Raw genomic sequence first — 24,264 nt, forward strand, 5'->3', positions numbered from 1 at the left:
AACAAGAATGAAGGCTTTTGGGCGGCTGTCACAGTTTATTAATGTGTGTTGACGGCTTCATTCGGGGCCCGTAACCTGGTATAGTTCTGATAGCTTTTCCATGCTGGGTTTGGAAATATTGGTAAACCATGTTAAATAAATTTGTTGAACTGGTCATTTTAAAAAATAGAGTGAATAGAGCTAGCCAATAAAAATAGAGGGACGTTCACAGTTTTACCAAAAATGTTGCCCTATATTAGAGTAATAGAAAATGTTAGAAGCCCTGCTCTTAAATCAGCAGTCTAGGTTTATTTTGGAACCATCCTCCTTTTTGATGACAAAGAGTAATTTACCTCAATTTATGTTTTTTGAACCATGAGACTACAAGTTGAGATTCTTTTAGACACTGTTGATCTATTCCCTTGTCAAGAAGTTTTAATCAGTTTGCTCTCTGCCAAACATCTTTTTCCAGCCACCAGTCACGAGTATTTTTTTCCATTGTGAGATTTTAGAAGGAAGTGAGAGAATCCATACCATTTTACAAAGATAAACCTGTTAACCTAATATCCCTGTTAACAGCAGAGAATTGTGTCTATAAACTGTATCCACAAAGCTTCCTGTAAATTAATAGTTCCTGGCAGCAATAAACCAGAAATCATGAGCTTTTTCCAAATATGTGTAATTTCCTTTCCCAAAGAGTAATGTGAAATAAATAGGTTACTGTGCTGTAACACGTTCTTAGTGTTGTAATAATATTGTTATTATTGTTAATATTGTTATTATTATTATTATTTTGCAGTCATACCTACAGGCCCCAACCAAGTTAAGGCCTATTTTTATGGATTCTGTGCAAATATATAATAAATTAAATTTCCAGCTCTAAATACCTGACAAGATTTCAGAATATTTAATTGTACTTGTATATTTACTTATGTATTATGTGTACCAAAAAGTCCAAACCATAATTTGATGCAATATATATTAATATCTTATTGGCAGAATGTGTAGGGATTTCTACAATTAAAACAACCTAACCTTCTATAATAAAACCTTCTTTCAGTTGTTTTTATAGACTTGCCAAGCTTTTAACCCTTTGGGCTGAAATTTTCCGTGGTAGATGTCTGCTTACCCAGGAAGGTTTTTACAATGTTTTCCATAAGAGTTATTCAGCTGTTGTCTGCATACAGGGAAAAAGAATAGAACTGTTTCTTGCTGTTGATGGAACTGTTACATCTGTTCTCTTCTGAAGCTTTAATATAGTCATATATTAATATATATGGTTTGGTGAAGGGTTTTGCATATCAGCTGGGTTCAAAAAGGTACACTTTTCCTAATTTGTAATAAGAATTTTAAATATGCATGAAGCTTCTCTGTGGTATTCCTAGAGATGTGCCTGTGAAGGTAAATTAACTGATAGATTTTTTAAAAATACTGTCATTAAGAAATTGTGTGTATAAAACAATAAGACAAAACTGATAGGAACACTTATGTTGTGTTTTAATTTACAGTAATAAAAAAGGTGACCCTTTCTATAGATCACAGATTACATCCATGCTGGGGATAGAAAAGAGGGGCACAACATGCAAAAAATGCAAACACAGTGCTGAAAGGATAATTTATCTAGCTACATTGTGGGATGATTTAACTTGTCTTTGGACATTAACATCAAATAAATGTATGTTATTATTGAATATGACACTTTTTTGCAAAATAATTGTTGAATCAATGATTGAAAATTAGTAGTTAAAACTTACACTAATATTTTTCTTCCTCATACAAAATAGGAAATAAATTTTTCTCTATATTAGAGTACTTGCTGTGTGGTTTTGCTGAAATCATAGTGTTATAAATGTTAATTCTGTAAAGCAGCTAATACTCGTAAAAGTATCTCAAATGTGCCACGTATCATATTTTATTTTCATTAGTTATTTCTTCAGGAAAAATTTCAGAGTGCTTTTATTCACAGAGGATTTGCATATTTTATGTGTATTTGAATGCATCACTGTCATCTTTCTGCTGAAATAATGGAAAATTATTCTTTCAATATTAGAGAATAATTAATATTTCAGATCTAATCTTCTGTGTAGAACTGTTCTTTTAAAATATGTCCTCTTCTTTCTTCATATGGTGATTACTCAATAGTCCTAACCTCATTATAGCAGATGAAGTTGCTGTCATTCTTGGAGGAAACACATTTCTGCAGTCCCATTAGAAGTAATGAAGACTTTTGTAATTTTAAATTATTATGACAGAGATTGTATGCATCACTGGCTTCTAGTGAAAGATAAATTTTTACTAGAAAATTAAGAGACAGAGAGGTAAGGATTAAATCCTCAGATTTAAGTTCAGTAGATGAGAAAACCCAGCATTTATAGAGGTTTTACAGGGGAGCATGGAAATGTGGAATACAATGTTTGCATGACAGTGGAAATTATACATTATAGGGATTTTATACAGCTTTGGAAAAATAATGCACCTGTCTATTGTCTCTATAGTTCTAATAGTATGGAATATGATGGTTTACCTCTTCAGTTCTATATCTGTGATATTGTTATGAGTTTAAATCTGAGTAGCTTGTATTTTTTAGCTTGGATCTTGATATGTTTGTAATGTATGTAGTGTAATTTAAGTTAAATTAGTTGATTACAGTTTTACTCTTAGAAGCATTTTCATTTTTAGCTTTTGACTTTAGCATATCTGTTCATGTACTTTTGTGGCATCTCTAATAGATTTTAACAAGGAGATTCTTACATTTATTAATAAAATTTCTATCAATTTATCACTGTAAAGAGAAGAAAACCATATGATTTTAGGACTCTTCTAGCTCACTTTATACTCCATCCTTATCGTGTCATGAGAGGCATTGCAAAACATTGTGGTGATGAGGGGTGGACACAGAAGTTGTCTTTTTTTGGAAATTATCAATACTACAGAAATTTGAGAGAGTTTAAAAACAGCACTTGCTCACCTTTTGGAAGGGAAATGTGCAGATTCAGGTCATGGTGGACCTGAGTCCATGCTCTGCTCTGTCACCTAAGCCTGCAGTAGTAGGAAAGGATATCTAATTGAGCTGCTTCAAATTCTCAGTGATATGGTAGACACCAGAATGTGATCAAAATACGGGCTCCAGGTATTTCTGAATGGTGTAGAAAAGGTCTCTGATGAACTAAATTATAAACTTGTTTTAATAGTTAATAATTTGGGTGAATTTTGTCTGTCATTTTGTATTTCTGATTTAAGTAAATAATATTGCAAAGTTTAAATGTTTGCTTGAATGAAGTACATGTGTCCATTCTGCCCCAAACAAGTGGCCAGTCACTATTATAAAATGATTTTCTGTACCATGTCTAATGCTTCAGGACTACTTTTATTATGTCTATATGTTAGTGAATGAAATACTGAGAAAAATTCCTCCTTCATTGTAATACCCTCCAGATTTTCTTTTATAAAAATAAATACTTTCTTAAAAATGTTATCAGGGGAATTTTTCATTTTCTGTAATGAAGCCTCTACATAAATCTTCAGTAGACGGTCTTTTACCAAACCAGGCTTGGAAATGAATCTTAGTGTTTAAAAGAATGTAAGCAACTTGTAGTTCCTTAATTGTGAAACATTAAGGAGGCTGATGAAATAAAAAATACTTCTGGTGTGTGTTAGGGACCTATAATTCAGGACTGAGTGGAGACATTTAACAAATCACACTCACCCTCACCAATGTCTAAACATGGCTAGAAAAAGTAAAATACTAGTCTTGTTATCTATACACAGAATGCTAATGCCTATAATTGGTCATTGTCTGACCCTTATATTTTTCTGTCCTGATAACTCTGTCAGCCTCCAAGCTAATTTTGTGTTTCTTTTGTGAAATCTTTCAGTGGTGTTATCAGGGAGAGTGCGTACCTTTTGGCACTTGGCCCCAGAGCATAGATGGGGGTTGGGGTCCATGGTCAATATGGGGAGAGTGCAGCAGGACCTGCGGGGGAGGAGTCTCCTCATCTATAAGACACTGTGACAGTCCAGCGTAAGTAGCTAAAGTAAGCCGGAGCCAACAAAAAGACACATTTGGAAATTATTCAAAACTGTGGTTTCACTTGTTATCTGTAAAAATGTTTTGCTAGTTTGCCAACATTTGTCTTCAAAATAGCAGACAGAAATGCTTAAACAGGAGTTCACTAGACATGCTTCTAACATTTTTAATGTATCTTATGTACTGTAAAGATAGCTGGATTTATATTTAGCAATAACCAGAATGGTTTTCTTTATGCGACGTGTTGTTCATCAAAATATATTTAAATCATGCCTTAGAGAGGTTTCTTTCTTAGGGCATATTTCCTTTAATGCTTGTCTCAGATATAAAATAACAATTTCCAGTTACTTATTAAAAAAATAAACCCCAAACCCAACACAGTATTTCCAAGGTTTTCAATATAACTGTTTACATACAAGCCACAGGTAGTAATATTATATTACATACAATGTATTTGTGTGCTGCCTGGTCCCACATTTCACATGTGACTTCCTACTGACTGTTTAAACAATTCAACATCTTTTTTCCCTGCCACTACTCTCTATTGGTGTATTTGCCCTCTTTGAGGAGGGGCCAGCTTCTCCACTACAGCTTGATCTGTTGTATATATCTGTACTTGTCTTACAATCTGTCTGTTTTCCAATGTCCTGAGCACTGTTCCAGAGAAGTTCTGTCAAGTCAGAGCTCCTCTCTCTGTCATTATCTTTTCTCAAATTAGGAATGCTTATTTCTATTGCTGTTCCTTGCTGAATGAATTGCTGCTCTTTTCTGTTTTGGCTTTTACCTGTTCTGATTACCTCACCACAGCTATAGGCTTTCACAAGATAGTTCTATTACTCCATGTTCTCTTCTTGTCATTTCTCATAATCACTATCTCCTTTGCCACTACTGGTTTTTAAGACCATTTCTTCTAAAAGTCATTTGTGTTTCTTTCATGAAAATTCATTCTCTGTCTTTTGTCACTCCTTTTCTTGTCTTCTGCTCTCTGTTCACTTGGGTTATTTGTTTCTTGTATCTGTGTTTTCCAAGCCACGCCATCCATCAGCTTTCCACTGCACTCTGCAAGACAATTACCATAATGTCATATGACTTTTACTTAAGGTGGTCTGTTTGTCCCCTATTTTAGCAATAACTACCTAATCTGGCCGTTATCACTACTTACTCAATGGATACAAAAGCAGAAATTACCTGTATGCATCAATAACACAGTCAGACTGTGTTAGTGAGAGAATAAGATTTTTTTTTTCCAAAGCAGTGTTTAAAAAGCCTAGGGAAATGTTTGTTAGGAGCATGAATAATATCCTAAGATTTTTTTCCAACTTCTGTCACCATATATTTGGGTTGGTATGATGAAAATTATTAAATTTTCAGTGTTTAACAGGCAAATGCATTTGGAAGAGGGTATGTCTACAATAGGAAAAAAAACCAACCCTGTTGATTAAGGATAACATTTCCTGGTTAAATACTGTAATATGAAAAATAGTATTGATTTGATTTTATAGTTAATTTTAAATTGTAAATATTTAATTTTTTTATTATTAAACCCTCACAAAGTATTTTTTTTCTTTTTGCTATTAAATTGCAAGCCAAAGAGCTGATGTCTGATTAATCTTCCATATAAGTCTAAGTTAGTTCAATATTTGACCTGTATGGAAGATAGATAATGTTCTTGAGCAGTTTGGGAATTTAACAGTCAATTACCTAAACTAATACAAATCTGCTTACTCTGGAGTTTCCTCAGATTTAATACTGATTAACTCAAATCAGATTCAAATTTCTGAACTAGAATATACAGTGTTTGCTGGTTCTGAGTATAAAACCGGTCTTTGTTGGTTTTCAAGTAAGATGAGATGATTGAAAAAAGAAGCATCATATAGGTTGTTTACACATTTCTCATTTTAATTTTATAAACGAAGTAAATTATTAAAAACAACAGGGTTTTTTTTTTATTATGTTCAAAATGCAATTAAACTTTACTGTTTGGAACTTATGCAAACTACATTAATATTATGAGTAATGATTTTTCAAATACCAAGTAATATTTTGTGTCTGCTGCAATGCATGTCAAAGATGTAATTCTTAACAAAATCTCATTTTAAAACTTGAATGTATTTTTTTTTTTTTAATGTAATGGATATCTCTTGGACTTGGATTAATTATACCTGCATTAGTATATCTCATGCAGTTGTATTTGTTCTAGGGCATACCCTAATATATAAACATGTTTTTCCAGGCCTTCAGGTGGAGGCAAATATTGTCTTGGAGAAAGGAAGCGTTATCGCTCCTGTAATACTGATGTAAGTAATTTTTATTCTACTGTGATCAACTTTACTGGTTTATGATTTTTTCTCCATTTCAGAAAGTGTATGGATTTTGTGTTTAATTAGCAAATAATCTTGTAAGGCACATTTTATTGCAGGCACCCTGTGTGTTCTGGTAAATGTTAGGATCCTGTCTTGATGTGGTGTCTAGCTACTGCCTTTGCATTAAGGCCTGGAGTGAGCTCCACTTGAGTTTCCCCGGAAAATGTGAACAAGGGTAATTCAATAAAGCATATGTGAAATTTTCTAAATATTGACTGACAGATTTCAGTAAGCAGTCATCATGTGGTTGCCAAATTTGAAAGCAAATTCGAATTTGCGTTTTCCTATCAGCCATAAGAATTAGAAAGACACCTGATAAAACTTAATATTTTCATATGTGAACTACAATTACAAAAATATTTATTGTTTATGAAATATTCCAATTACAAAAAAACTACCTGAGTGAAAGTAAAGAGAAAGGTAAATTAATTACTGTGTATCATTGTAGCAAGACATACAAATGCAAAGATACACATCTACAGAAAAAAAATAACACAGTCAAGGTTCCAGAATGGTGCACTGGATTTTGGAGGCTGGATAACTGGAAAAGTTTTACAGCTCCTACTGGACAGCATCAAACTTGAGTTTTTCTGGCTATACCGTGGCCACTTCTTGGCTGTGTGAACAGGGCAGCTGTGATCAAAAGTAAGAAAATAATTTTTAATTAGGAAATTTTTAATACTGCCTAATAATGAGAATTACCTCCATGGAGAAATTTGCAGAAAAAAAAAATTAATAATGATCATAAATGTATTTTTTCCAAAGAATTATTATATAAACTATTATTTTTTCCTGAATATATTGAAAGATAAATAGGTGAAATAATGTCTCTAGGTTTAGATTATTTCAATGGCACAAACTTCCTTGGTTTAAGATGAAAATTAACATGAATTTAAAGCTAAAATAGTAGGAGAGGTTTTTTTATATTTGCAGTGCTACTGACCTGTAATTTGACTTGGAAACTTATTAGTGAAATTCTTTATAATGTGTATTTTTTTCTGGTTTGAATTTTAAGTTACTTGAGTTTATAATTTAGGTTCATAATTTGACCTTATACATTTATACTGTGTCCAGCCCCTTCAGGGTCCCTGTCCAATGGGCTCAGCTCTAAAGTGGAACTGCAGGATCATTCTGGTAATAGAGTAATTAGCAAATACCTGGTGGCAAAACAGCAGGTTTTGAATACATTTGCACAGAGTGTGTAAGAGGACTGCGTAACACACTAGCACTAAATTTTATAAAGGTATAAAAAGTGTAAGAGGGCTTAAAAGTGGGTTCATGGAGGATACTTTAACTTGTGGCAGTTGATGTGGTACAAATGGAACATTAGTTCCAGCAATCTTTAGAAACAAAGCATTTAGAAACTCAGAAGGTAAACCAATAGAAAAGTTATCCCTTGCCTGTCAAAAGTGTATAATTTATTCCCTTAAAACCTGTTATAAGCCAAAATAATTCTCAATAAACCATTTTTAACTGATGGCTGGGCACCTGACCTGTTTTGAAATACCTCCAGTCCAGGAAATAGCATTAAGAATTTTTAATATCCTTATAGTCAGTACAATTTTCATAAGATATTATGTATGTTTTTCAATCCTTTAAGATCCCTACTTACCCCCTAACCCAAATAAGAAGATAACTGGTATTATTCCCTAGATTGGAACCTTTCCTTTGTTTGCAGATTACTATCATGTCTGTTCTTAGTTTTCTTTACACCAGACCATCTCTGTGTCGGTAACCACTGAGATCCCAGTAGCACACACCTTGGAGCATAGTGCACAAACCACTGCACTAGCTGAGGCCTGTCAGAGAGAACTCCAATTTCAAACTTATTTTGTCACCTTAGTGATGGAATTCTGTTCATTCATTTTAGTATTTTGTTAATTTTTCTTATGGCAGTGACAATGTTCATTTAGTCCAAGTGGATTCCAAGTGCCCAAAACTCTTTCTTAAAAGTGCTGTTTAGGAGGTCACTCTTCAGCTGTGCCTTCACAGCCAATTGTTCGTACCTGAGTGTAGCAATTTGCATCCATTCAAACCACTGCAACAATCTATTGAAATATTTAAAAATTACAGCACTCTCTTCTGAGGTACTGGTTTCCTACCTATTCTTATATTTCAATCAGTAATTTCAACAAGGTATTGGAAAGGGAACTTTTAATTTCATTGCCTAGGTATGAAAAACAACTGATTGCAAACTCAAGCCAGGCAGTTTGAAAATGCCATTCTTACAGTTTGTGATCCAATTTTTAACATGTTTTTTGGTATGGTTTTCATGTGTGTGAATGTCTTGGTACTTTCAGAAGTCTAAATTTACATTCTTAATGCTTTTGACAATTCTAGTCCATTTCTGTCATATCAATATTTAGGATTCTACATCACTAAGAATCAGAGACACTAGTAGACACTAGTGAGATGCTTGTTTCAAGATTTATGTTAGTCCTTAGTGCTTCATAGTTAGTCCTTGATAGTTTTAATGGAATAATATGTTGATTAATGTAAGTGAGCATGGAAGAGCATGGAAATCTGTTATTTTTTTAATGAGTAATGTGCTGTTTGTACATTTTTTCTGTTGAAGTTTCTTTTACAGCATCAACATTCACTGCCCATATGTAACTTTCAACATAGCCCTGCCTAAAGTGCCTACCATTCCTAACCCAAAAACCCTCTCATTTTGACTTCAATGTTCTTGCAGACATAAGTTAGTTCTCTTGTCTTTGTTTTTTTACCATTTTAATCCTTTGGAAGCAGTGCACACACTCCTACTAGACTTATTTCTCATCAAGCACTTCCAAAGCCATATATGACTTCTTAATTCAAAAGGCATCTGCTAATGGAAACATTGAGATCAGCAGAAAATAACATTAGCTAATAAGTTCTGGAAGCATAAGGGTGGTAGAAAGAACACACTAATCAGAAAATTGTTTTCTACCGCGAACCACATTATCTCTAAAAAAAATATGTATTTTTGCAACCAAAGTGTTTTTAATAAAAAAAATGTAGTAGTAAAAAATTCTAGTAGAATGGCAAGAAACATAATTTCTCAGTTATAGTAACTAATTGATTTAAAATATTTACAAGGATGCGAATCTTAATTTGACATACATCTAAAATTGTAAGTGTCCTTTTTAATATATATTATGAGAAACATGGTTTGCTTACAAATTCTGGAAATGTTTCATGCATATACATGTGTAGACATACTTTTAAAAGTTTATTGTTTTTCAGGCCTTTCTCTTAGCAGAATGTTATTTTCTTTTTTTTGGGGGGAGGAGGTGTTCCTTTCGTTATGCATACATGCACAGATATTGTTCGCTGCTTTCATAATTTTAGTATTTTCAAGCACTTTTTTTCCTGAAATTAATTAATGTGAGAAGCCACGTAATGTAATAGTACCTGAGTTTGAACTGTTGCTCTTCTGGCTTGTTTCTCATCCTCTCTGAGGGATTGTATAGACCTTTGTTAATAGGAAACAACAAGTTCATTGCTGAAATCTGCCTGACCCCAAACTCCAAGATGAACAGGTGTTGTGTCAGTGTTGGTTTAGTAATTTGTTAACACTTCTTAAACTCAAAACATCTTCTTCTCAGGACTTTCTTCAGACATGATCTTAAGTTCTCATATTCTTGCTGGATTCCTACCTCACAATTTGCAGTCTCATAAAAGAGCATTTGGAGACACAAGCAGTCTTTAGCTTGAGAAGATTGTACTATAATTGGATGAAAAAAGTGAAATATCTTACCCAGTAAAGAAAAGCAGTTATTACATGTTTACTTTAGGAAAAGAACACATAAACAAAGAGATAGTGCCAAAGAATATGACATTTTGTAAATGCATTCTGTGGTTTACCTTGTGGTAATCTTTTTGCATTTCTATGCCTAGGATCTTCATAGAGTCTTAGTTTGGAAGGGACCTCAAGGACTATCTGGTCCAACATTTCTCTGCAGAAATATGGTCTGGACAAGATGGCCCAGCACCATGTCCAGCCAAAACCTAAAAGTATCCATGGGTTGGGAAATTACCACTGTTTTGAGGAAATTATTCCAATGGCCAGTTGTTCTCATTGAGAAAAGTTTCTATTCTGTGTTCAATCGGAATCTGCCCAGGAATTACTTGTACACATTACATCTCCTCAATGCCATGACTCCTTGTAAAAGAGGGAATCTCCATCTTCTCTGTAGCCACCCTACAAATACTGTAACATGGGGATAAGGCCTCCCTGAAGCCTTCCTTTCTCAGGGCTGAACAAACCCAGTCCCCTCAGCCATTCACCACATGCCAGGCTTCCCAGCCCTGTGATTGCCTTCGTGGGGCCTCTCCAGCCTATCCACATCCATGTTGTGCACCAGGAGCCAAAACTGGACACAGAATTGCAGGTGTGGCCTGACAAGCACTGTGTGGGGTGGGATAAGGACTTCATCTCTGCTGGTGAGGCCCTTGTTGGAGCCACCCAGGATCTGCTCCCTTTCTGTGCTGCAGGAACACACTGGGCACTCAGATGGAGCTGAGCCCACCAGGAGCACCAGGCTCCTTCCCACAGAGCTGCTCCCAAGCTGGGTGGATCCTTGGCTGTGCTGCACTCCTGGACTAAGGTTTTGCTTTTCCAGGTGCAAAACTTGTCCTCACTGAACTTCACAATGTTCTCATCAGCCCACTGTTCCAGCTTATCCAGGTCTTTCTGCAGGGTGGCACTCCTTTCACAAGCATCTACTTCCTCGACCAGTATATTAGTATTGGAAAACTGCACCAGGATACACTTGATCCCATCTTCTAGATCACTCTGAAAAATAAATAGTGCTGGGCCCAGAATCAATCCCTAGGAACACCCCTTGTGCCAGGCTCTCAGTTTGGAGAGAAGTGATTGACCACTGCCCTGGGTCAGCCAGGTCCCCACCCACCCTAGGGACCCCTTGTGTAGGACATAACACAACAGCTGCAGAAGGAGGCTGTGGGAAGCACTACTGAGAGCCTTGGAGAAATCCAGGCAAACAGTGCCCAACACTCCCCCAACAGCAATTAAAGTTACTGTGTCATAGAAGGCAACCAGGATTGTCAAGCACAGTTTTGAATGCATTTCCTGAGATCATGGCCTTGAGTTTTACCTCCTGTCAGATATTGGTGAGATACTAAAAAAAGATAGGGAAATTAGGCAACAAGACTATATCTCAAAGATCAGGTAGCAATAATATTTTTTAGAGTATAAAAAAGAAGATCTTGATCCTTCTTTACTCATCTTCATATTTTATTATTTTGTTGTAGTATAACTATTTAGATAAAGGGTTTCATTATTTACCTTGTAAGGAGAATTCAGTGCAATTAAAATACCAGTTGTGTAGATTAGGAGCTGAGCAAATGGGACTGAAGGAGTGTGAAGTGACCACTACCCGAGAGATTCAGGCTCTAGCTTTAAGGGATGTCAAGACTGATCTTTCCACTGCTTGGGGGATGTGATGCAAAGAGGCAAATTTAGTTTGGGTTACTATTAAAAGCACCCCAAAATAAATATTTTAAAAATTTATGTGGTTATTTTGAATTCTTACTGTTATAATCCAAAGGATTCTTGCATAAAAGTATAATATAAAGCATAGTTTTAAATAAATAAATAATATAAACTTTTATATAGTATGAAAAGTAGTAAAAGTACTACTCTGTTCTTACCAGCTAATGCATTGTATTTAAAATTGTATTTTTCATTAGAAGGGGTAATAGAGTAATATAGAAAATTAAAAATATAAATACTGTCTAATGTTCACTTTTAAAATTTATATTTCATCAGAATAGCAGAAAAAAAAATTAAAGCTCCTGAATCATATGGCAATGGGCTGGCTATCATGAGATCTTGATTAATGTAAAAAGAGAATCATAATTTTTATGTTTATATTTACATTGTGTGATAAATTTTTATTATAAATTTTTTATAATTTTATTATAATTATTATAAATTTATAATAAATTTATTAAATATTTTTTATTATAAATTTATTTAACAATCCATGTTAATAGAGTCCCTTTCACTTGAATGCATTTCAGATTCCTGGGAAGTGCTAACTGGCTTAGGTATACGTGAAGACAATTAAAATGCCATAAAATGGATTCTTCTTTTGCTCATAAAGTAGTAATGTTTATTAACACCTCTGATGTCTGTCAAAAAAATCCTTTTGTCAGTCACTCTAAACAGGAATTTAATCTGTGTTTTAAATACTTTCTGATGAAACTTTCAATTTCACCAGGTACTTAAACATTGTTAACAATGTTTAATGAGATGAGGGTTTATTCAAGATAACTTTGAATCTGCTGATGAAAAATGTTATAAATAGAAAAGAATTCTATTTCTCCTGTAATTCTTTCCAAGATAAATTTTACTTAAATCTACCCTCATTCCAAGTAAAAAAGTTACTTCATGGTTTTGTAATTGCTAATGCAAAGCAATGAAAATTTAATGAAAATTTTTATTTCTTGACGCACAGAGACTGGTAACCAGAGCCAGACATACCATCTATTCTCTTTCTCAGTCTTAAAAAAGTACTTTTGTCAAGGCTACAAGTAAGCAGGAGTGATATAGTTCTGTAGAAATTTTTTTTTCCTTGATGTCTTAATAATGTGTCTCAATACAGCTGCTTAGTACAGTATAATTGAACCTACAGCTCCAACCAAATATTTTTTCCAGCTGTTTTAAATGTGTTTATAAGAAGGCAGCTGATGGATTGATTATGACACATAGTTTGACAGGATCCTGATTTTCCAGTTTTATGGAATCTGTTATGTAACACTTACCTTTCTTTAAATTACTTCAGCTATTTCATGCCAGCCTAGGATTGCAAATGGACACTTCAACTGTAAAGTAATAAAGCAAATTTCAGAGTCAGAGCCACAAGACAAAACCTTCTAATCACTTGCATGATTGTGTTTGCAGTATAAGCTTCTAAGCATTTCCTTTCATGTTTATATTTGGAATAAATTAATTATTTTGTGTTACTTTTTTAGCCATGTCCTTCAGGGGCTCGTGATTTTAGAGAGAAGCAATGTGCGGATTTTGACAATATGCCTTTCCGGGGAAAGTATTATAACTGGAAACCCTACACTGGAGGTAATGGTTAGCATTGCAAAACCATTATCATATGTGAAGATTTTGAAATTATATAAATATTTTATAGAGGGTAATGTTTGTAAATATTATGTTTTGACAAAAATAGCATGAGCTAAGATTTTTAAGCTTGTACTTTTGTCCAGTGCTGCAAGTGTTACTGAAGAGCAAAATTTCTTTATTCTAGTAAATTTTTGTTTTGGTCTGAAGGTGAGTCACCATCATTGTGGAGGCTCCACTTTAAAAATATGGAGACACCCGCACCTGTACTAGAATTAGATATTCCATAGGTGATCTGCAAGTGCCTCTTATGCTACAGTGATGAATTTAGTATTAAGTAATCTCACAATAAGTTTGCCTTTACTAAAGTCAGGAACATTTTAGGAAAATGAGAAACAAGTAAAAGCATTTGTAGGCATCTCTAAAGCCTACTTCAATAATTGCATTATTTATAATATCATAAATAATTTTAATATATTTTTCCTATTCTAAAGCCGGAGGGTATAACTTGTGGTTTTTATACTTTATTGACTTGAATAAAATTATTTACCACAGATTTTTAGCTTAACAGCCTGAATGGTTTTACAAACAGGTCTTTAGATTAAAAGCCTAAGAAAGGTTGTCATGATCATGTGGTGTGAGCTATAGTGTATTCTGTTTCTATTCTTCCTTTTGAAATAGTGAAGTGGTATCCTTGTTTTAAGTTGTTTAATAATCATTAGGATTATTAAATGCCAATTTAATATGGCATCATTATGGTCCCAGCCAACCTTGTCATATCCTACTGTGTGAAATAACATACAACTCCTTTTTGCGAAAGAGAAGAGTCAAGTAGAGAAATCACTAAGGGGTAGTTAAATAAAGTGTATATCTTGTATGTGTCAGGTATGAGATAAGATTGTAAATTACAGATCTGTTTATATATAATATTTTTAACTAAACCTTAAATTCATAAGGTTTCTGTTAATTTTTTTCCCCCTTTCATTTGATTTTGTTGTCCAGGTGGGGTTAAACCATGTGCATTAAACTGCTTGGCTGAAGGGTATAATTTTTACACTGAACGTGCTCCTGCAGTAATAGATGGGACTCAGTGCAATGCTGATTCACTGGATATCTGTATCAATGGAGAATGCAAGGTTACAAACCTTTTATAAAGTACTTATGGATTTCTTTGTTGTGTCTGCTGTTACCTATATTTAGTTAAGGTACTTGTATGTTACATGAAAGGGAGTGTTGACAGGTCAAGTTGTTAATAAAAATGTAAGATTGAGACAGAAAGTTTAAAAAGGTATTGCATAAAATAGACAAAGAATTTGAATTTCAGTAATTTCTCAGAGACATTAGTAGAATCTGCCATTTTATCTTTTTTCTTGCTATATGGTTTGTGTTGAAGAGTTGATGGAAATAGCAACAGGAGGTGAACAGGCTCCTTGCACTCTTCCAAGACCTGTTCCATCATTTCAGTTAGAACATTACTCTGGCTGAAAAACACTAAATGTCAACATATTAATCTGTTTAACTAGTTCATCCTGTTGCAAAAATCATGCTGTTAATACAATTTGAACAGAAAGTCATCACTATTGCTCTGTGGTTCTAGGAAAAAATATATAATGATGTAAGTATTTGCCTTTTACTAAAAATCTGATTATCTTGTAAGATTCCTATAGAACTGCATTATAAGAATTTAAATAGGATTGGGGTTCTGTGCCATATTTTTTGGTTATTAACATTCCATTTCTTCCTCAGTTTAACAAAGCATTTAGCTATGTACTTAGGTTTAGATATTTTAATAGTACTGTTGACTCTAAAAATTATTTGATTTCAACAAAACCACTGACATAACTAAAGCTTAATTTAATGCTGAAGTGCTTTGCTAAATGGAGGGCTGAACATGTATGTTTATTTATTATCTCACTAATGACATAGTGAGATCAAAAGTTTTGCCATGCTTTAATAAACCAGTAAAAAGAATCTCAAGTTGAGAATGAACTGTGAAGAAAGTTTGGTTTCTGTCATCTTAGTGAATCAGTAAGTTGAAATGTAAAGAGTTAAAATAATAATATTTTGTCAGTTATTGAATGTATTTTAACTTTTCTTATAATTTGTGTATTAGCTGTTTACAAGATGACAAATAATAGTGCTAGACAGGAAACAAAGACAGCTGGACAGTTAAGTAGCTACCTTCTTCTTTGTATGAGTCCTAGAAAAATATTGGCAAGCTGCAGTCTTTATTCTGTTCACAACCTCCTTGTTTCATCCTAATTTTTTTTCTTTTCCCAAAGGTCCTGTCTTTATTTTCATTTAATTTTTTTCATCTAATACAGCATGCAATTCAGCTTTTCACTATGTTTTATTCTGCATCTATTCTTACTGTGAAGTCATTTACACTCTACATTCATACCTATACAAATTACAAGTTTCCCCTGCAGCATATGGAAATATGGTCTATGAAGCTGTAATGCCTTAGAATACTACTTATGCTGTCTAAATATTTAAGGATCACACAGCAAATTTTGACCTTAAAAAAGCAATAGAGATGGCATGAAGCTGTTGTAATATCAAGTAACAACATCAGGAATAATTTTTGATAAGTATAATTATTATATAATATGCAAAACACTGTGAAGTCCCTTCCTAGAAGTCACAGTAGAAATGCAAGGTTCTTATTAATCAAGATTTGATAACAACCCAAAATGCAAATTCTTCTCTTTTTTTATCTCCTTTCATTGTCAAGTGAAAACCCACTTAAAGTACTGGTTATCAACAACAGGGTAGATAAAAATAAGAACTGAGTATCTCAAACTTGAAAGAAACACTTTAAAGAAACTTTAGAAATAATGATGCACGACCATCATCCTGTAAAAATATTTCTTCTTATCTGTTCTCAGCATGTAGGTTGTGATAATATTTTGGGGTCTGATGCTAAGGAAGATAGATGCCGTGTTTGTGGAGGAGATGGGAGTACATGTGAAGCCATTGAAGGTTTCTTCAATGGTTCATTGCCCAGAGGAGGTATGTACATGTGTGTCCATTCTGTTGCACAATGCTTTTAGATCACTCTTTAGCAAATACCAATGCTGCCTTCTTTCCCAGAGTGGCATTGCTGCTGGTCATTCACTTTGACTCTGTTTTCCTATTGTTTCCTGGTTTTGTGTATTAGTTTGGATTTATCCTGAATACAACTATGTGTTTAGTTACTGAATGCTTAGGTCTGTTGGTGAAGGTTTTTGTAATTATTTAGTTATGGTGGTATACTTAGAGTAATGTTTTGTATTATTTTACTGTGTATGGTAGAATCTGATTGTCATGCATGAAATTTTAGAATAGCAAGAATACAGAAAAATCTCAGAAGTCCATAATACTAAGAATTCAGGAAATATATATAGGCTATTATTTTAAAACTTAGCTCAAAAAATATTAATCTTATAGTCTTATAGCTACCAGATTTCAGACTCCATAATTCAGGAAAATGAGTGAAGCACTGCAGTTAGTTCTGTCCAGTGGGGGATCAGCAAGATTTATGGTGGTCTGGAAGTCTTGACCCTCTGTGAGGAGAGGTTGAGAGATCTGGGCTTGCTCAGCCTGGAGAACCCCTGGTTTATAGGATCTGGTATGAACCCTCCAATACTATGAGGAGGTCATGGAGAAAACGAAGCCAGGCTCTGCACTGGTGGGTACATGGTGGGAGCTATAAACTTGTAGAAGGAAGGTGACTAACCAAATAGAAGAAAAAAACTATTTCCTCAGGAGGACAGTCTAGCAGTGGATCAGATTTCCTAGAAAGGTTATACAGTTTCTATCTTTGGAGTTTTTCATGACCCAGCAGCAGGATAAAGCTCTGAGTAACTCAATCTGATCTCTTAGCTGTTCCTGCTTGTAGCAGGAAGTTGGACTAAATGATTGACTCCTCTAACACTTGAACTATCCTATGTTCCTGAAGACATTTTTAAATGGCTTAATTACTTAAGATACACTGTTCAAAATGCTTTATTAGCACTTAAAAAAAGGAATTCCTGAATACTTAAGTTCTTGCTATCAGTTTAAAATTTTTGTACAAAGTTTAGAGAGTTTTCCTGCTTAATAAAATTTATCTTTGTCTTACAGGATATATGGAAGTGATTCAAATTCCAAGAGGTTCTGTGCACATTGAAATAAGAGAAGTGGCAATGTCAAAAAACTACATTGGTGAGGGCATTCTTTATATATGATTCTAACATACCAAAAAAGTAAACCCCTCTTCCTCTGTTGCTGTCACACTGGCTCCTTTACTCAAACTAAGACTTTCAAACTAACTCACAGCAAACATCCCATAGTTCCTTAAACTGGAATGGAGTTCCTTTGAAATCCATGACCTGAAGTTTGGAGCGCAGTTTGGCAATTAAATTAGCTCAGCTAGCTCCTGTCCTCTCTCACCTTGATCTGTCTGATCATTTTTTCACCAGTATCACTCCTAGTTATGTGACAAAATTGGTCAAAAGCCCACTTCTGCAGCTGCACAAATACTACAGTATTTTAACTGATTTCTCCAACAGATAATCCAGCAGCAACAAAACTGTCTGTGTTCAGAGCTGCAGAAAGAACTGCATATTTAGTAGTGCTGTTATCTTCACTTAAATGGCTTGATCCAGGGTGACAGGTGGCTTTATATTCCTATTATGCTAATTTTCTGTGGGCTTCCTGCATTTCAGGTCCTCATAAATGATTTCATTAGGAACATGAACTTGTTCTTTCTGTCATATATGCTACTAATTATGCCACTGCATAATTATTGTCATGTAATAATTGGACTGCTGTTCACAACTGTGGCCTTCACCTGTGCATAACTGACATTAGGTAAATGTACCTAAAGAATGAAAATGCATTTTTCTTTGGCAGGCAAATAAAAAATTAACAGCTTTGCTTCTGAATGTATATTAGTTTAAGCATATATAGCATACATATGTTAATTTTCAGACCTTGTGGTGATAATGGAAATGTTTACCAATTTCTGCTGAATGTCATTGTCACCAGTAGAACAGTACTGCCTCTCTCACTATCTCCTGCTCACATGAATGCTCTCTGATCTGTTTTAGACAACTTAAGCATCACTGAGGCATTTTCCCTAACTGTTAAAGGTAAACCAACTGTCCACACACATGTAGTTCAGACTAAAATGACAGATAACTGAAGTTGTCTTACTCCTCAGCATTATGATGTGAAATTTTCCCCTATCCAGTAAAATCAGTTATTTGTCTCAATGAAAAATTACATGCTCTTTGACTATGGGGCTCCAATCATCATTTTTCCTTTAAAAACATGATCTATTTAAAATAAATAAAATATGTAAAACTTGGTAATCTTCACCTTAAATCAAGAAGTCAATATTTAATTAACTGAATATTCACTTTAAGATACAATGTCAGTTTCATATTTAGAAACATAATGTAATATTATTAATAAAATATCAAATTCAGATCCCTGAATAAGATGTGCTTGCCCATCCTAATGGTTGATTAGCTAAGAAGTTTCTATTTTGTCTACAGTACTTTCATGTTTCAAGGCTGTAAACTAAGAAGGGTAAAGTATCTTATCAGATTAAGTAACTAATATTTCAGTTGCTAGTAGAAATATCTTGTATTTGTGCTTTAATAAGGCAAACAAGAACTAGTGGACCTAGGCAACAAAACAACAGCTGACTGGTACCATATGTCAGACTCAACATTCCTTCTTTTTTTTTTCCTCTGCAACATTGTCTGTGATACCTATTCCATGCCCCAGCCTCTTAATGTAAAGATGAAGTTGATAATAGATTATGCATTTCAGACATGCATGTATCTCATGTCATAGTTCAAGTTGCATGAGGCATTCTGGTTTCATGCAGCATCTGCATATTGAAACCTGCAAAATAATCTGCACATTGAAGATTATTGCAGAGGCAAAATTGTTGAATTACATGACGGATATTTTCACCAGGGCTAAAGAAAAAGCTTTATATAGGTTGAAAAAACAGTGATATAGAACTGAAGCTCACATACTTCTAGCAGATTAGTAGATTAATTTACAATGGCTTCTCTATTATAAATGCTGCTTCCAATTTTTAGGTGGCTTGTATTTTTTTTTAAGCTTTAAAATCTGAAGAGGATGACTACTATATTAATGGTGCCTGGACTATTGACTGGCCAAGAAAGTTTGATGTTGCTGGAACCGCTTTCCATTACAAGAGGCCAACAGATGAACCAGAGTCTTTGGAAGCACTAGGCCCTACTTCAGAAAACCTCATAGTCATGGTAAAGTTACAATAAATATATTTCTGAAATTTGTAATATGTATTTGTGTTCTGAGAAAGGACAATGCCATGAATGAAATTAAATAGGTTAGGTTTACAAACAGTATACAACTTGTTTAGCTGGGACTTTTATGTGAGTGTTTTAACGCACATTGCTTACATTTCAAAATTGACTGGCAAACATTGTGATGAAATGGGAATAAAGTCAGAAGAGCACCAGGAAAACTCACAAAAAATAAACCACATCTCTTTAAATGTGGTCCACAGTAATGGTAGTGAAAATTGTGAATGGGCGATGTATCGTATCTCTGCATACTGCTGACACTTCACAGTCCCTGACAGTTTCTGTGAATTTCCTTAGTTTTAAGCCTGGCCTGAGAGTGACATTTATATATAGCCTTACCAAAGAATGAGTGAAATGGTATGACCCATGTTAAAGTATGTCACTGTGACATACATTGCTCTCAAAAGATTTTATTGAGTATGAGAATGTAACAGAAGATATGACCAGGATCCTGATGCCATCTCTGACAACAGGCAATGGTAAGCATGCTGTTTCACTACTACTACTGTTGAGGAGTAGGAGAACAAGTTGGTATTTTCCCAGTGTATTCTGTCAGCTGCCAGATTTGCAGTTCAGTGATTGCTTGAGCCAGATAGGATGATTTTGTAGAGAATAATTGTTGCATGGATATCCACATTTGAGGCAGCATTTTCAAACACTTGAATAACCTTTTTTTCTTCTGTAGCTGTGCATAAGCTAGAAGGTCCATATGGAATAAGTTTTACAATTATAGTGCCTTCTTTCATTCAGTCTGTGTCACTGACTTTCTTTCTGAAATCTCTGCTCTTTTGCCATGTGGAGATAGGCAGATGTGCCTCTGTAAAATGTAAGAGAAAGTAGAAATGCATGAAGAGTAGCTCTAAGGTCGGTCAGATTGCTTCGTCTAACTTGATTTTTTGCTATTAGAAATGAAAAAAAAAGTTTGGTTGAAAATCAAAGGCTAGTGTTGGACAGGTAATCTGTAGAAGTGCAGTTCAAGAGCGAAGGTAGGCAAAAACTCATGGTGATGCACTTTTGCCTGCAGTGATGTAGCTGCAGTGAGAGTTTTGTTATTCTTTTAAAGGAATCACTGGTGTGATTCCACCAATCACACCTTAAGATGTTGGCTTTTGCATAAGGGGATAACAATGGCCTCAGCAACAGTCTGTTGGTGTTACTATTATTACTAGAAATAATGTACTGTAGTCACTAGAAGTGCTAACAAGGGAAGAGATAGTTTCAAAACTGTGTGGACTGTACTGCTCACAAGACTTCAGTTAGAACTGCTGCATGTTTCTACAGTAATTTGTTTTTCCAACTTTGACCTCCCATAATTATTCAGCTCTCAAGGAAATTTCCATGAAGACATTAATTTTATGAAAACTAGAAAAATTTTAAAAATTATAAAATTTATGAAACTATCAGAGTTATGAAATTTTGTCAGGAATAAGGAAGTGACAGAAATAATAAAGTTGTGTTATGGAAGAAAAAAAAGGATAAACCTCACCTTGGACAATAATATTTTTCTTTTGAATATGTTTTAAAAGCTGGTACAGATTCTTTTGGGGAATATCTGAAAAGAACTACTATGACTTCCTTTATTACTTTCTTCCTGTTCAGCAGAACATAACACATTCCTAGAATAAATGTCACTGTGTTTGCCCTCTGCTTGCCAGCTTTAATGGTATAACCAGTTGTTTTTAACTACAGATTCTGCTGCAGGAACAGAATTTGGGGATAAAATATAAATTCAATGTTCCGATCTCTCGCACTGGCAGTGGAGACAATGAGGTTGGCTTTGCATGGAATCATCTGCCTTGGTCAGAATGTTCTGCCACTTGTGCAGGAGGTAAGACACCAGACAGTCAAGCTACAGGGTAAATTGAATTGCAAGATACACTTCACTGTATAATTATCTAGGTGACAATTGAAAACATTTCTTTCAGGTATGCCTCAGATTTTAATGAACGTTTATTTTAATCACAGCGGATTTTGTTGTTTTCAAGTACCTTTAATGTGTTCAGATCTTTTTCTTAAATACAGCATATCTTGGCACAGTGTTTCTCTCTGCTGATTCTTCTGAGACTCTCTTGAAGTTGGTATGTTTGTTTTTCCCAGAAGCTTTGTTGATAAAGGACATCAGAAGTTTAAAGTAAGGAGATAAAAAGCGAGAAGGCAAAATAGGCATCTGTAAATAGAGATGTGTCTTTGTGTGTTTGTCGGTGTCCTTCACACAATCCTAGTCAGCCCTCCTATCCTCCAGCCACCAAAGTGTAGGATGCACACTGGCAGCTCCTCTGCAGAAGATGATAACAATTGGATTTTACTTGCCAGCCCGTAGCAATCTGAGAATTGCTGCCCTTGGGCAGCAGTGGGGGATTTGTAGGTTGTCCCATGTGGTTCATCATGGGTGGCTTTTGCCGACAACTTACTATATTCCTAATCCTCCCTCTAGTGGCCACCAATGCAATTCTTTACCTCTGGCTGGGAGAGCAGGACAGTTGGCTTCCTTCAAAGCCAACACCATTGCTGCTGCAAGAACTGGTGAGTAGAAGTGCTGTGTGAACAGTATCTTTCTTCTCTCTGGAGACTGAATGAATCATCTCCCCAACACATCTCTGTTCCAGAAGATATGGGAGAGTGCTTTAAATGTATCCCAGAATTTCAGTTTCTACAGCATGGTGGACAACCCTTATGAAGAAGAAGACACCATATTTTTGTAAAGACCCTTTGGACCAAATACCTGTTGCTTTCTTCTTTTTTCTGTCTGTGGGAGGTATTCATCATGCCTCACCTTTCTGCTGGAAGCTGGTGTGGCTGTTACAAGTTGTATGCAGTTTAAATATAGCCTAGCCATACATAGTACACAAAGAATAGCATGAATTATTTTCTGTGCCACTAGAGAAAGTCTTGAAACAAAATAAAGGATGCCAACTTTCTCTGATATTTTTATTATTCGTTTGTTGGATTCCTTCGTTGGATTCCCTTTGTTGGGTGACAGATTGATTTTAAAACACAATTTTAGTAATGGTAAGTGTGGCAGTGAAAAATCAATTTTGAAAGAGAAGTATAAAGAAGAAGCGCTTAGCTCATAGAGAAATTAAGTTCCAGTTATCAGAACCTTAAATGTATTGTCAGATCCTGTTTCTTGTGATGGTAATGTACTAACGATCTTTCTGAAATCCTGGGAAAACAACCATTGATTTAGGTAGAGACCCGATTTTGGCCATGGATATTCTGTCATGAAGGTCATTGTCATTTCATGCATTTGACAAAATACAGTGGAAAAAATAATTGTCTCTGAAGGAGTAGGCACTTGTAGAGATTAAAAAATTTGCATGTAATTAATTAGATTTCAAGGGAAGATTTGTGAATCCCTAAAGTGGTATATATTTATTAATTTAAACTCAGAGGAAGTGGAGGAGAGATTTTCATTGGTAGCTTATGGTGGATGAACCAGGCATTTTCTCTCCTCTCTTTCAGTTTAATAAAAGGATATATTGTGGTCATTTATTTTCACTGAGCACTCTACTCATAAACATATATTTCATTGTAGCTATAATTCATGTTGAAACATGTATCTACTTTCTCCATGAGAGAACCCGCTCCTGCTATTTCTGTCAGTTTATGAAATGCATTTCACTGTATGCCAAAACAAGACAAAATTCTAAAGAGGAGCTGAGTCAGGAAAAAGAAAAGGGAAACAAAGGTTGAAGAGACAAAGACTTTAACTGGAAAATTTAGCTAATGTAAATATTCTATTAAGCAGAGATTTGACCAGGGGCCATATTAACAGGCTGCCTTATGTCCCTGTGCACTGCTTAAGTCTAGCTCTTTCTAAATCAGTTTGTCTGTATCTTCATTGCTTAATGACTTAAGTATGTCTTAATTGCTTAGTGACTCCTAAAACATGGGTATTACTTGATGTAGTAACCAAAGTGAACTTGAGCATATGTGTTGAATGTCATGAAGCAGAGCATGAAGACATTGTGACAGCGCAAAGTTTAAATAGTTTCGGAGTACTTTATATTGCAGAAGCGTCTGATTGCTCTTAAAACACTTCTTCATAGTGTTTTAAGAGCAATCCACTGCATTCAGCTCTTCTTAGACCTGCTGGTATGCCTTATCTTAGTGACTAGAGCAGTCAGGAGTCAAGGAACGAGCTGAAAGCAAGCTGGGAAAAACCTACAATCTTTGACTGAATGCTGTCTTTTTCATTGGACTTCTATATTATGTTCATCTCTGCTGTGCTGAATATTCATATCAGAAGAATAAAAATGCTTTAACTTTTGAAACAGGACCTCTCTTCTAGGGCCTTTCTTGATTTTGAAAATAGGAAGAACATAGTAAGTGGAATCATAGGAAGTAGAAGAAAGGTTTCCTATTTATGACAGTTTAATACAATGCCAGAACTCTGGATTCCATTTCTGCCTCCTCTCTTATGGTATTGAACAACTCAAAGCATATATTACACTCTTACTAGCTCATTATGAGTTCATTATTATA

At 34.7% G+C, this 24,264-nt stretch overlaps 1 protein-coding gene across 4 annotated transcripts in view; it reads left to right on the forward strand.

The window, feature by feature from the left end:
• ADAMTS6 (ADAM metallopeptidase with thrombospondin type 1 motif 6) overlaps positions 1-24,264 on the forward strand; it is a 143,162-nt gene that overhangs the window by 95,118 nt on the left and 23,780 nt on the right. For 3 of the 4 annotated variants that reach the window (XM_071425335.1, XM_071425338.1, XM_071425337.1), the window contains exons 13-20: positions 3,855-4,000; positions 6,240-6,303; positions 13,351-13,453; positions 14,453-14,586; positions 16,339-16,462; positions 17,555-17,635; positions 19,553-19,716; positions 21,469-21,607. In XM_071425335.1, the coding sequence (XP_071281436.1) occupies positions 3,855-4,000; positions 6,240-6,303; positions 13,351-13,453; positions 14,453-14,586; positions 16,339-16,462; positions 17,555-17,635; positions 19,553-19,716; positions 21,469-21,607 (955 nt within the window). Of the gene's footprint in view, positions 1-3,854; positions 4,001-6,239; positions 6,304-13,350; positions 13,454-14,452; positions 14,587-16,338; positions 16,463-17,554; positions 17,636-19,552; positions 19,717-21,468; positions 21,608-22,213; positions 22,303-24,264 lie in introns of all 4 variants that reach the window. The other variant, XM_071425339.1, reaches the window with a different exon arrangement.

Source organism: Agelaius tricolor, unplaced genomic scaffold (assembly GCF_023055355.1).
Source record: "Agelaius tricolor isolate 1412-34295 unplaced genomic scaffold, bAgeTri1.0.p SCAF_4, whole genome shotgun sequence".
Classification (NCBI taxonomy): Eukaryota; Metazoa; Chordata; class Aves; order Passeriformes; family Icteridae; genus Agelaius; species Agelaius tricolor.